The 13854-nt window shown below is 34.1% G+C and overlaps 1 protein-coding gene across 1 annotated transcript; it reads left to right on the top strand.

The window, feature by feature from the left end:
- Positions 1–4242: 4242 nt before the first annotated feature.
- Positions 4243–5872, top strand: LOC134848624 (neuronal acetylcholine receptor subunit alpha-7-like; the record flags this gene model as incomplete). Its single annotated transcript, XM_063866143.1, has 2 exons — positions 4243–4828; positions 4996–5872. Coding segments are annotated over 2 exons (1134 nt in total), but the record flags the coding sequence as incomplete, so codon positions are not given.
- Positions 5873–13854: the final 7982 nt, after the last annotated feature.

Genomic DNA, 13854 nt, shown 5'->3' on the forward strand with positions numbered 1-13854 from the left:
AAAAGCCGATCGGATACGTGTTGCGAGCTTGCAGAACCGAGACTCGAAAAGTTTTAGAAAACGCTAAGTGGTTATCAGAAAATGCTATTTTACAATTCTGATTCTGTAAAAGTTATCCATCATTCCATCACTCCGTCATGAGAATAAACATCTCTTTTAAGATGAATATCTCAATTTGCAAGTATGTGTCATTTTTGTCTGAAATTTAGTTTATATTAAAAATAATCGTTTTCTCCCAACTAATTCGAAAAGAGAAACTCAAAACGAGAACACAAAATTGGTCTAAATTATCTCCAGGTCTAAATAGCTACAGTGCCGTCGTAGTATCAGGGGAAAGCTTGAATGTTCTGATAATCCTGTTGAAGTACTTCCACGTTTTGAAGAAAATTTCTTCCACCTCGCGTTTCACATAATTTTTTTTAATTTCAAAGCTCATTACATTACGAGGCCAAACTGTGCGTTTTGTGCATTGTAAGCGGATTCCGCAACAGGACAAAATCATATTTGTCGCGGAATCCCCAATTTTTTTTTGATATTATTTGGTGTTTTGGATTCCTCAAACAAATACCTAAAACACTGTACGGCTCAAAATTGCAAAAAAATAGACGAACTTGCGGAACCTGCAAACGCATTTTCGGAATACGGAACAGTTTGTAGAATCCACAAACAAATAATAAGACATGTAAATAGTTTACAAGAGCTAATGCGGAGTCCGCAGTTGTAAGCGGAACCTACAAATTGTAAGTGGAACTCGCAAATTGCTAGCGGACTCCGCAAATTGCATGTGGAATCCACAAATTATAAGTGGAATCCACGAATTCCGGAAAAAATGACGGAATATTTGTGTTCAGTATACTTTTCAGACAAACTTCCAAATGGTAAACCATCTGAAAAATACTGATACCTAGGGCGCAAAAAGTTTTTTGTCTCCCTGGCATTCAAAAAAATATACTGGATTCAAAACAGCCAAATGAGCAAGTTAGTGCGATTGATATAAGCTCATAAAAAATTTTAAAGTTTATTTCAGGCAATGTAATTGATCCTAGTCTGTCATTTTATGAAGTTGTAGCCAAAAACAGTACACAACATAAACGAGCAGTCGTAAATTCGAAAAAAAAACGCGTTTCAAAAAAATTTACTTTTGGGAAAATAGTTCTCCTTTCAGCCTTAAGTAATTTGAAGAAAACATTTAATAAAACCTCTTGATTCAATGGCAGCTTAATGTAAACAAACTATAACTGGCGTAGAAAAAATAGGCTCGTAATTGTTCTGACTTTCGATACGAAAGTAACGGAATATTTATGCTCGGGGTGGGTTTTTTTTTCTTCAGACAAATTTCGACTTATTAACTAGCCATTTTTGACGGAATTTTTTTATATCATTCAAAAGGTATTGTTGTCGTGAGCTCAAATTTGAAAAGATATTTCACCTGTGATCATTTTTCGTAAAGTTATGGGGGTTTAAAGATTGCCATTTTGGGCAATTTGGGACAATTAACGCGCGATATATTTCGCGCTATTAACGCGTAAGCGGAGAGTTAATCCGTCTTAAAATCGTTCTAAATTAGTTGAAAGAAGCTTATTTGCCATAATTGATTTGTTACAAGGAGCTAAATCTATCTTTTTGTACTTTAAATGGCGTGTGGGGGGATGATTTTCATAAAAAATTTCAAATTAAAATTTTATTTTTTATTTTATTACATTTAATTTTTTGTTATTACTGCTCCATAAAACCTTAAAATGTTATTACTGCTCCATAAAACCTTAAAAGCAGTCGGAACATTCAAGGCTTTGCCCTGATACGAGCAGTCTTGTTTTATTTTAATTTCAAGCTATAAAAGAATCTGTATTACGCCTATCATGATCGTTGATCGTTTATCGTCGATACATGTAATTAGATTTTTTTATATCTGGATGGGTATGAGTGTAAATTTGCTATAGTCTTTTGTAGAATCAGTGTACACCCACCTTAATCAATTTGACCACTTTCCGCGCAGAGAACCGCCTGCTTTTTTTTATTTTCTTTACGTCCATTTCTATACAGTCCATTTTTTTCGAGGCCAACTGGGGTCTACTACAAAAATTCGATATGTCAAACTATCGAATTTGCACAAATATTTCTGTAATGCGACGTAAAATTTACGTAAGGGTACTATTTTTCCTAATTTTAAAAGAATTATTCATTACGTATAAAAGGACCGGACTTTGAGTAGTTGTTTGTTTTTGCGCAGAAGGTATTTTTGCTAAAATGTGAGTATAATAATACAAATAGAAATTGCAACTAAGTTAATAAAAAAACAATAAAAATTCATTTTGGGGGCATTATGACAATTTTAGCAACTTTAGCGAACATTTTTTGCAGGATTGAGCTAACCAAAACAAATGCATTTTGCACGCCAGTTTTAGATACTCAATTATCAGCTAACATTATCAGCTAACACAATTTAAATCAAATCAAATTAAAACAAACTCGCATTACAAAAAATTAAATTTGTAAGTGGTTTGGTCAATAAACCAAAAGGTGTCAAAATGTAATTAAAAATTTGATAACTTTTTTTAGTACGAGTTAAAAAATATCAAATTGCAAAGTTAAAATGAGACTAAAGTCCGTCAAATTTCAGTTTTAAAAGTTTTTGTTATTTGGTTATACTAAGTATTATACTTGAAAACATTGATTACAGTCCTTTGATACATATCATCTATATCAAGTCATCAATAATGCATCATCATCTTAATAAAAACCTTTGAATCATCTATGAAATAGAATAGGTATGTTTTGCAATGGCAATGGTGATAAAAAATAATATGCTTGTTTACAATTTTAACCATAAGCTTTCACGCTAATAAACTAATAAAACGAAATGGGAAGTTTTGCTTTTCACTAGTTTCTGCAGCTTCATTTCAATACACTCCACACAAAAAATCCTACTGATTTCACATAATTTATTTTTGTCCCTTATTATGCTAACTTTTTAGTTTAGCATACTATGTACGATCTTTCAGAAAATGTGAAAGTGGTATTTGCGAGGAGTATCAACTTAGCAGGGGTAAAATGTCATCCCATCCTACAATAATAAAGAGATGCGCCCTTTGTGCTTCTAAACTAGGCTAAGTTACGCTTTTAGGCTACATTTCAAAATCATTAGGCTCATTATACTAAAAAAGGTATTTTGTGATTTGTTAGCAGGGGATTTTGCAACAAACCGTTCTATTTTTTTCTTCTTTTATCTCCATTGATCAAGCCGACAATTTTTTTACATGTTGAAAGACTTGTATTTTGGTTCCAGGTGCCTGAACTCACCAAACGGTTCTTGTATGCAATGATTTAACCTCGTAATGATAGTTTGTTTGTAGTGTGGTTTTACTATAAAGTTTTACTCACGACGCTCGTGTTAGCCCAAGAAACAACTTTCTCCTATAAAAACAACAATTTTATTCTTTCTCTTCAAAGGTTTTCAAGGATTTTAGTATTGCAAAAACTAAAGATACATGACTATCTGAAACAGGTGAAACAACTTAAAATTATTCTGATCTGTTATTTGCCTGAGGATTAATTGTTTCTTGAGCTTTTTTTTCTGCTGGAGATTTTGCTGTTAAGAACGTGCATAAAACGCTTCTTAGATCAAAACAAATTTTGCATAATTGGCTGAGCTAAAATTTTAGTGGCGCTTATTTTTAAACACTTCATAAAAATTGCTTTTTGGTTGTTTATTCCAACGATACAACCATATGTATTTTGTTCCAACCAAGCCACAAATATGGCGTGGATTGGTTTTTCTACACAATTTAAAGTGCTTTCATGAAAGCGCATTGTTGATAGTCATTTAGATTTTGAAAATCTTTTTGACTAATATTTTTTCAGTGTTTAGAAAAAGGGGTCTAAGTTTTCGACTACTCAGCAGACTAAATTTCGCAAAAAAAAGCATTTGTAGTTTTTTTTATTCATTTGGAGGACAACCAATGAATGTATATGTGGTAAACTAATTTATTTTTAATAGCATACTATAGTTTATGACTCAAATCTTTCACCTCGAAATTTAAAAAATAAATAAATATCCGTATTTGGAACAATTCGCTTCTTTAATTCTTAAATATTTGAATTCTTTCAATTTTAAGGGTCCATTTTTATTAGAAAATATTGAAACCATTTTTCCAACTGATAACAGCCAAATTTTGTGAACACCAATTTTCCAATATCAAATTTGACTGATTAGAATTATGAGAACTTATTGTTTCCTAAATCTATTACTCTGTGGAAGTGTGTTATGCTGGGTTAAACGACAGCAACCACCCTGAGACCAGACTGCGCAAGGATTTATTGCCATCTGATTACCATCGTTTTAATCGCCCTGTTCGAGATAGAACTACTGTTATCTTTGTGAAGTATTTTGCCGGTCTGTACCAACTAGTTGGCTTCAACTCACAAGAACAATCGATCCAGTTGTTGATCTTTCAGAACATAACTTGGCACGATGAGTTCTTGAAGTGGAATCCAGCAAATTATTCTGGAATTGAGAAGATCCGGATCCCTCAATATTCCGTATGGATGCCTGACGTTCTTCTCTATACAGAAATAGGAAATCTTGATTACCTCAAATTTTATTATATTGCGCCTCTATTGGTAAACTATGGTGGTAACGTATCTTGGTCTCAGCCAATGAACATAGAAACTACTTGCTCGATGGATGTGACAAACTTTCCATTTGATTCGCAAACATGTGAAATCGCGATGGGATCATGGCAGTACACAACGGCTGAAATGAGAATGTCTTGTGACAATGAGCTGAATTTGGATGCATATATACCTGATAGTCTATGGGATTTGAAAGGTATTTCTGAAAATTTTTTCTAAGGGGGATGCCATGAGAACAATGGGTAATTTTTGATATTACCCAAGGAATGAATTGTGCCGCGTTTTTTGTTTGCTTTGATTTCGTTGAGAATAAAAATTCCTATACTTTGAAAAAAAAACTTAATTAAAAATTAAAATTTTTAGGAGCTTCGTGTCATGAGCGATTTATGGATAACTACAGTGATGCAGTAATAACTGTGACCTTCAAACGACTTCAAACATTCTTCGTCGTCAACTTAGTAATCCCCACAGTTCTATTACTGGGAATCAGTTCTCTCACTTTCTTTATTCCGGGAGAAATTGGTGAAAAACTGAGTTATGGTGTGACGGTTACACTATCGCTTTGTGTCAATTTGACTATTTTTACAATCTTCATTCCCATGACATCAAAAACATTTCCCAAGTTGTTCACATACTTTCTATCTACCATTGTTTTATCGTGTGTATCAATGGTCTTGGCAACAGTGTCCGTTAATTTTGTCAATATCAGCAGAAACAGCAAAAATGAAGACGAATTTGCAGCGTTTAAATCACCGTTTACAGATATGGAATTAAATAAGCTTGCCAATCGCGTTTGCTCGAATAAAACGAAGATGACACGACTAAGAAAAATTGACTCCGTTATTGGGTTCATATATTTTCTGGGAGTGACAATCTACTCTGTTGCTTTTTTTATGTTGATGAGTCGCTAACGGAATCCTTATTGCTGTTCAACAATACATTTAAAAGTAAACAGTCTCATTTTAACGAAAGTCTTTGACAAAACTTATAACTTAATGTTCCCGGGTTGATATACTCAAACTATGTATCAACCATATGCGTCGACCAAACTTCCAGTTTCAACCAAAGATGTATAAGTCCGATAAATGAGTCAATCAGGCTCAACACTTGGGATGACCAGCCCAAAACATTTCACTTTTTTCTTTTTCAAGCCAAAGAATTTGCTAAATTGTTGTCAACAAAAAAAGACATCAAGTTATTATATTTATACCAGCAACAAAAAATAGACTTTGATCAAAAATTTCACGGAGATCCATTTAAATTAGTTAAAAGATTCCCGTAGCAGGTTGCAAAACAAGTTCATTCATTCAAAATGTCAAAAAAATTACTCACATTTTCTAGAAAAAAAGTTTCCTCATTTTTACGAGGCGAAACTGTGCACTTGATTGGAACATGTCATAAACTTCCTGTCGGAACGATAAAAAAAACAAAAGAACCAAACAAAAAATACACAGTTTAGCCTCGTAATGATGAACGAAAACAAAATTTGAAAAAAAAAACAGACATCAAAATCTAAGTGATTCGAAAACAATCTTTTTAAATCCGGTTACATAGGGAAAGGATTCGAAACGAAAAATTGTACACACTTCAAAAATTCGACCAAATGCGAGCAGGGTTTGCGCACTGAATACCTCGCGTTGTCCACAGCGGACAAATTTGGGGTCTTTTTACTTGTTCCGTCCAAAAATCTCAATTTTGCGATTTTGTAAAATTCAATGTATAAAAGCTCAGAACAATATACTGATATCACTGGTTGGTTTGGTTGAAAAAAATGCGATTACTTTATTCTTAAGCCGACTTCTAAAATGTATATATATTTCATTGGATCATTTTTGAATCTGATTGGTCGACTGAAAGTTCTGAATCAAGTATGTTTAATTTATTTCAAGTTACTTATTTATCTAGATGCATGCACCTAGTATGAGGCGTTAAGAATGAGCATGAACAATCTCCTACAAAAATAGAGCCGTAATAGTAAACAAAAAACAATGGATAGCCAAGTAAACTGTTCCCCGGTAGCCAGAATTTTTTTTTTAATTAGCACAAATTTTGACGAATAGCTTCCGTTTTCTGGTAGCAAACGCTTGAAATAATTTCTAGCTGCGCTTACCTTCTGCTTGATCAAAATTTATCAGGTTTATCAAAACTCACTTTTGTGAGCGTCAGATTTAAATTAGTTTTCTGGCTACTCCCGCCAGTAAACTGTATCGAAACTGTACCTACACTACATTGTTCAACTTTTAAGCAAATAACCGCTAGATTCACTAATTCATAAAAAGTCGAGAATACTACTTCTGTAAAAACGTGTGCTGTGAATAATGAATACTACTGCTGTGAATAATATTTCTGTAAAAATGCTTATCGTGAATACCGATTTTGTAAAAAAAAATTAACCACACTACAGCATGGTTTGTCTGATTGTAAGGCATAGCCTAAAGTTATTACGCACGCAATTTCAGTTTTTCAAAAACTAATTTTCTCTAAAGAAGGCAAGTAAATCGTGGCGACGAAATGACTTTTTTTAAACATGTTGACAGTTTTTTTGGGGCCATTCAACAGTGCCGAAGTACAACAGTGCTAACACTGAAAAAGTATTCAACAGTGCCAATAAAAGTAATGATATTTGAGAAATTTTAGTTCGGTTTGGGAATTGCTGGCTCAGAAAAATTGAGTTAAAATTTATGACGCCACATGAGAAGTTTTTGTTTGTTTAACAAGCAGCATCAATTTAAATTGTCTATTTGTGTCTTTTCAACTTCTGTCCTTTTGCATAAAACTAATTTTCTGTGATTTAAGATGAGTCAAAACAGTATTCAAAACAATTTTTGGCACTGTTGAACAGCATTTTGTTTCGCCAGTGTTGTACTTCGGCACTGTTGTACTGCGCTGTTTCTTTCGATGAATTTTTGTTCAGACTTTCGTAATGAAAGTAACGAAATATTGTGGGGTAGTACAACAGTGCCCGAAGTAAAACAGTGCCGAAAACGAAAACTTTGTTCAACAGTGCCGAAAGTTTGAACATATTAAGTTCGGCAATCAAAAATTAAACGGCAATCGCTTACAGTCTTAAGTGACACTCTAATATTTTGAGCAAGAAAATTTGCAACTTGGAAGTTTTGGCGCCAAAATAAATGTGTAACTGGGTGTAAGAATTTAGACTACAAGAACATTAGACTTGACCAGAAAAAAATGAATTTAAAACGGCAATTATGGGAATTTAGACGTAATTGTATGGTTCGTTTCTGAAATTTGTTTACTGGCTACAATCAACTTTCGTTCGAGCTTGCTAAAATGCAAAGGCAATTTTTGAAATGAGCCAATTGTAGAATTTATGCATTCCAAAAATAGTTTGTAATATTTTGATTAATGTTTATAAATCATTTATAATAAAAGATTTTATATGCAATAGGATTATACACTCTTCTTGTATTTGTGAAATTTTGTTATAAGCAATAAATTTTGTTAGCTTCTTGCTTACCATCTGAAATGCCAGTTTTGCAAAAAAAAATCAACGTCTAAAGTCCGTTTTATTGGAGCCGTCTAATTTGCTAATTGTCTAACTTCCTATCTCCGTTTTATTTGCAGTTGCAGACCTTTTTGCGCCAAAATTGGAGTGATTTTCTTTGTTAATTAGCATCAGTAATTTCCCGCTCTTCAGAAAATACGGTTAAAGTATTCTGAATTGCTCCCGCCGTTTTCGGCATTGTTGAACGCCCCCATATTTAAGCTCGGGCGTGGTTTTTTTGTCTTCAGAGAAAATTCGACTTTTTAACTAGGCATTTCTGACGAATTTTTTTAAAAAGGTATTGTTGTCCAGAGCTCAAATTTGAAACGATAGTTCACCTGTTATCATTTTTCGTAACGTTTTTGGGTTTGAAGATTGCCATTTCGGCCAATTTGGGACAAGTAACGCGCGATACAATTCGCTTCATTAACGCGTAAGCTGAGATGTAATCCGTTTCAGAAATCGTTCCAAATTGGTTGAAGGAAGCATGTTTGCCATAACTGATATGTTAATACCAGCGAAACCTATCACTCTGTGCTTTATATGGGTTGTTGAGAGGAGATGATTTTCAAAAGAAATCTCATATTTGAAAAAAAATTTTCAATGAATTACTTTTTTTACAATTAATTTTTTCATGTTATTACTGCTCTATAAACCTTAAAAGGCAGTCGGAACATTCAGGGCTTCGCTTTTTCTTCGGGCTTGTTTTCCTCTTACACCAGATTCCGCCTATTTTATCATAACTAGAGCAGGAAAACAAGTTTTGCCTCAAACATTTTCAGAACACGGGATGGAGTCATTTCTAATATGGGCATTTGGATAAGGTTTATTGAAACACAAAGAACGTTTTTTCAAAAACTCGCTGACGCAAAAGAGCTACCAAACCGAGTTTTCCATATGAGAAGAAAAAAATTATCGTAGGAGTGCCACACGCGACAGAGTGGAAACTAGGTCCCAGAGCCATTCGCTTGAGGTCAGGACAATTTCACCGTTCCCACGCGCGACGCTACGTTTTGAGCCAATCTAACTGTAACTCAGGTACTTAGTAGTTTTAATTGTGATACACATTAAACCGTTTTTAGGCCACATGGACCCAAGTCTAGATTTTTCACCTAATTTGAAGCAAGATTTGAGCGTTTTGAGAGCAATTTTTCTAGACGATTGCGCTCAAAATCTTTCTTCATAATGAGCGGTTTGAGCAGTTTATCTAAAAAAACACCCTCTGTTTCTCTAATTGAGTAAACAACCCAAAATAGATGTCTTGGAAATAATTAAATACGCGATTAGCCATAAAAACCGGGTTCATTTTGCCCATAGGAGTATATTTTTTTGAACAGAATTGGCTTTGATCAGTACTTTATGAATAAATACTCTAACTCACCTAACTCGGCAAACACGATAAAAATAACTTAAATCAATTGTTAATTGACAAACTAAAACATAACAGTCTTTTTAAGTTTCAAATGATAAAAAACCTTCCAGTTTCAAAATGGGAGGGTTACCGAATGACTCAGCCGGTGGAATTTTACAGTTTTCCCGCTTAAATTAGACTGAATATGTTAATTGGAAATTTCCTAATGAATTTCCAGATTTTTTTCAATATAATTAGTAACAAAAAAATCGCACAGACTGTATTAATTAAATTGAATCTGAAGCCGAAGAACCTTGATATTTTTGTCAGACCAAATGCAAAATGCGAGATCGTCGATTATCCGATGATTATGCTAGCCTAATATTTAAATACTATTGTGACCGATTGTGACCGATTGGCGTATAATCTTAGGACTCCGAAAGTGATTGCCTCATTGGACTGCCTTTTCTCTGCTTTTTGATCATTTAAACGTAGAGACGGCGTCAGAAATAATTTTCAATTCTCAGAAGATGCAACACAATCAGTGAGCCAGACAGTGACATTGCCGTTCTCCATGGTCAAATTGATGACTTTTCAGTTTCATCAGACGCAGATAAATGTCATATGTATCATCATCTTTTTTGTCACAAATTCTCACCTCATTAGACAGAGATTCTCCTTTTTTCAATTCTTCAATATCCGGCAAATTGCGTTGCCCATAATTTTCGGTTCAGTCAGCACAATACGACTCCGTGTCTCCTCGAGAGTTATCGGGGTCGCATCCAAAAGCTTATGACTTGAAGAAGGTATGTGACATTCTGGCCGATCTAACGCACTTCAGTACTGAGTTCAGGTCCGAGGTGGTCTTCTCATAGAGTAACTTCGGATAAAGTACACCGTCTGTTCGTCACGCTATCTTATTTTTGGCCGGATATATTCGTATTTCCTAGTCTAATGCCACTCCTAATCTTACTCAAGTATTTCCTAGTCTCAATAGGTCTAGAACACACTGGTATTCTTGCGAGCTTAGAGGAGAGGAGGAAGCAATTGATTCGTATCTGTTTTCTTTTATTCTCTTTTGAAACTACAAATAGTTTTAGCTTCACAATTTATCGAAAGTATTTACACTAGATCATGATTGGTTAGTTATAAATAAATTAGAGTGGTAAATATCAAAATGAATAACAAATACTTGTTTTAAACTGGTTTCACTTTAAAGAGTTTAAATTGAATGTTACTGCACTTCAAATCCAATGAGCGTTGTGACTGCGAAAACAAAACCAATAGATTTGCTCGTTTATTTTGTTCTGTGAAATCTGTACAACCTATATATCTGAAGGTTTGTGGTTCAGTTTTAATTATGATCTCTTTAGTTGTTTTCGCAGAAATTTTATGGTTATCTCGGTTATTTTGAAGATTTGCTCGTTCTTCAGTCAAATATAGTAAGTTTTTCTAAGCGCGACTGGTGAGGCCGGCTATAAGGCATGCTCAGGACGTCCTCAGTGGTGTGTTAGGCCGGTTGAGGCATAATTGACAGTGATCCTTTGAGTAGAGTTTTCTGTTGAATATAAATTTTTTCCTTTTTCCTTGTCTGTGCATTAACGATTGAAATTTGCTTGTGTCCTTTTCTTAAAAACAGTTTGTCTTTGATTAGTGTTGACCTGGATTTTGTTAGGTCTTCATGTGGTCTTATTAAAAAGAGGGTTTGTGTTTGAAAAAAAATTTAAATTTTTACGAGTTTACATGTTGGTAGCGCGGTGGCGTTAGTGAGCTGTGGTCATTATCGAAAGTTTGAAACCAGCGAAAGCTGTTTCAAAACTGTTATCAGTTATTTTGTGAAAATTAAAATTCACTCACTCTTTATAACTATTGTGCAAAATTATAAAAATTTTCATACGGTATATCCAAAATTGTGCGAGGTGAGGGATGGGTTGGAGAGAAATATTGAATTCACGCGTGAAAAAGTTAGTTTTGTCACTAATATATGACTGAATTGTATATCTTTTTGCATTGTACTACAATTTTATTGCCTTCAGTTTTTTAGAAATCTGCCTAATTAATATTTTTTATTGATCGTAGTTTAATATACTGGAATAAGATCGAGTCATTTAAATGATTAATTAAATTCTAATTTTTACTTGTTATCGTATTATAGAAGCTAATAAGGATATCTAAAGAAAAACGAATTATTTCAATACAAATTTTTTAATCAAGTGAGTTTTTTAGATTTATATAGTTTTTAGAAAACAAATTTTTTACCAAATTAAAAACATTAGCGACAAAAGTTGATTCTCAAAGAAGTTTAGCTATTATGCGAATGACGTTTTTCGGTTTTATTTTGTGCATATAACGTGTAGAAGGGGTCTGGAAAAAATGCATTAAAAAAAGGATCTAGGGTGGTTGATTGCATTAGAATTCTTGCTAAAACTCTGATTCTGATTAGATTTTTAGTGCTTATTAGTGTTAAAAAAAGCTAAAGTGCCTTGAGTTTTTCGTGGTCAGTAAGCAAAGTCGTGGTTAAAATATATGAAAGTTTATGTATTTTAAGAATAAAGTTCGGGTTTCTAACAGTGTCTTCTGACAAATTGAATATTTTTGTCTGGGATGCTTTTTGAATGAAAATCTTCTATGAGAAATGAATTAATGAGGGAAAAACATAAACGTATTAATGAGGGGGGAAATAATGTTTTAGTGAGGGGCGACGGGATCGTAGTTGCAAGGAGTACAGTGCAGGTTTGATGCAATACGTAAAGTTCAAAAAATATGGTGATGAGTATCTAGAATCTATTGTGATGTACCGGTGGTGTGGATTATATGAAGGTGAACTTTGTACATTTCGACTTTGGATGAAACGATAATAAGTGTACGTGTGGGTTAGTTTTGTTTTCAATAATAATTCGTGTGAAAAGTTAGAGCCTCTTTCTTTGGTGTGAGAAAATTAAATATTAGCTGGTCACTGTCAAAGCGAGTAAAGCATGATTCTGAAACTGGATTTTTTAAAAACACGCTCAATAAAATGAAAAAACTTTTCGTTAGTACAGTTCAAATGGAAAAAATTATCTGTTTTATTTTTAAAAAATTGCTGTTACTTGTGATTTTACTGCAGGGTCGGTGTCGAATTGTGAATCCTCCCTCTACCTAAGAAGGTTACGGTCATACTGTGCAATGGAAAGTTGGTTGGACTTGCGAGCAACGTAACGGCTGAGGATTTGTGAATGGTCAACATAACTAATTTCTTTTGTTTTTTTTGGCATTAGTGAGCTTATGAATAGCTGTGACATATTATTCAGCGTCATTTTAGTTTTTAAGTGGTGTTTTGAGTGGATTAGTGAAGTTTTTAAAACAAAACCAAGGGAGAGTGAGGATGAGTGTGTATTCATCAACATGAATATCTCGTCGGCTTTGGGGTTTTGGTTTATCATAACATCATTGTGGGAAAATCGGGTATTTAAAAGTGATAATTCGTGCGCGTTAAAATGTCTTGGATGTCGTTAAAATGTCTTGGAGTTGAGAAAGATGGGATATTAAAAAGTAAGCATTCATGCATTTTAGTATGTCTAAGATGTTGGCTTCGGAGGAATCATGATGTGGAAGGGCGGTTGACTTACAGTCTGGGTTGGTATTTTGGGTAATTTCTCTGCATCGATATAGGTTGTGGTCGTCTCAGGGTGTCGTGAATAGACGAAGTGAATCTTTCTGAAGGTGAAGCGGAATGAGTTAATTGTTATAATGTTAGTGGTCGATTAGTTTTGTGGATTAGTTGTTGCTGTTGTAAAAAACACGTCTATAACCAACACTTAACGTTAAGTTGATTGTCGGTTATGGGGATTCGGGTGTCGGTGATGGTGCTAGAAAGTAATGAAAGAAATTGGAAAGCGTCTGTGTAAGAGGAACCTTAGTTTGATGAGAAGAAGATTAATGGAACTGAGGCAGTAATGGGAGCAAGAAGTGGATGCGGAAACTTAAGACGGAGGTCATTAATGAAAATGACATAGACCTGGCGTTGAGGTTTGAAAGGAAGAAAAAGATCGGTTGAGGGATCCGATTTGGCGGTTCATTGTGGGCTAAAACCATTATCTCTATGAGAACGAAAATTAATTGTATGAGGCTTTACTTCTTTTGTTTATATATGGTACCTCCTCAAAACACACGACCAGTATTTGCTATTTCTATTAGCGCATACAAGGTAACAATGGTGGTTACTTCAACCATTAATTACAACTGAGTCCGTAATTTTTTGATAACTAGGCGAAGTCCACTGCAGTGGGTATACATAACTGACACCTCTGTGTTTCCTTCTTCTCGTGATAATCTTCCAAAAAGACTATTAGAACTCTTTTAAGCTAAGATACTAGTTACGTTCTCT

Source organism: Symsagittifera roscoffensis, chromosome 6 (genome assembly GCF_963678635.1).
Source record: "Symsagittifera roscoffensis chromosome 6, txSymRosc1.1, whole genome shotgun sequence".
Classification (NCBI taxonomy): Eukaryota; Metazoa; Xenacoelomorpha; order Acoela; family Convolutidae; genus Symsagittifera; species Symsagittifera roscoffensis.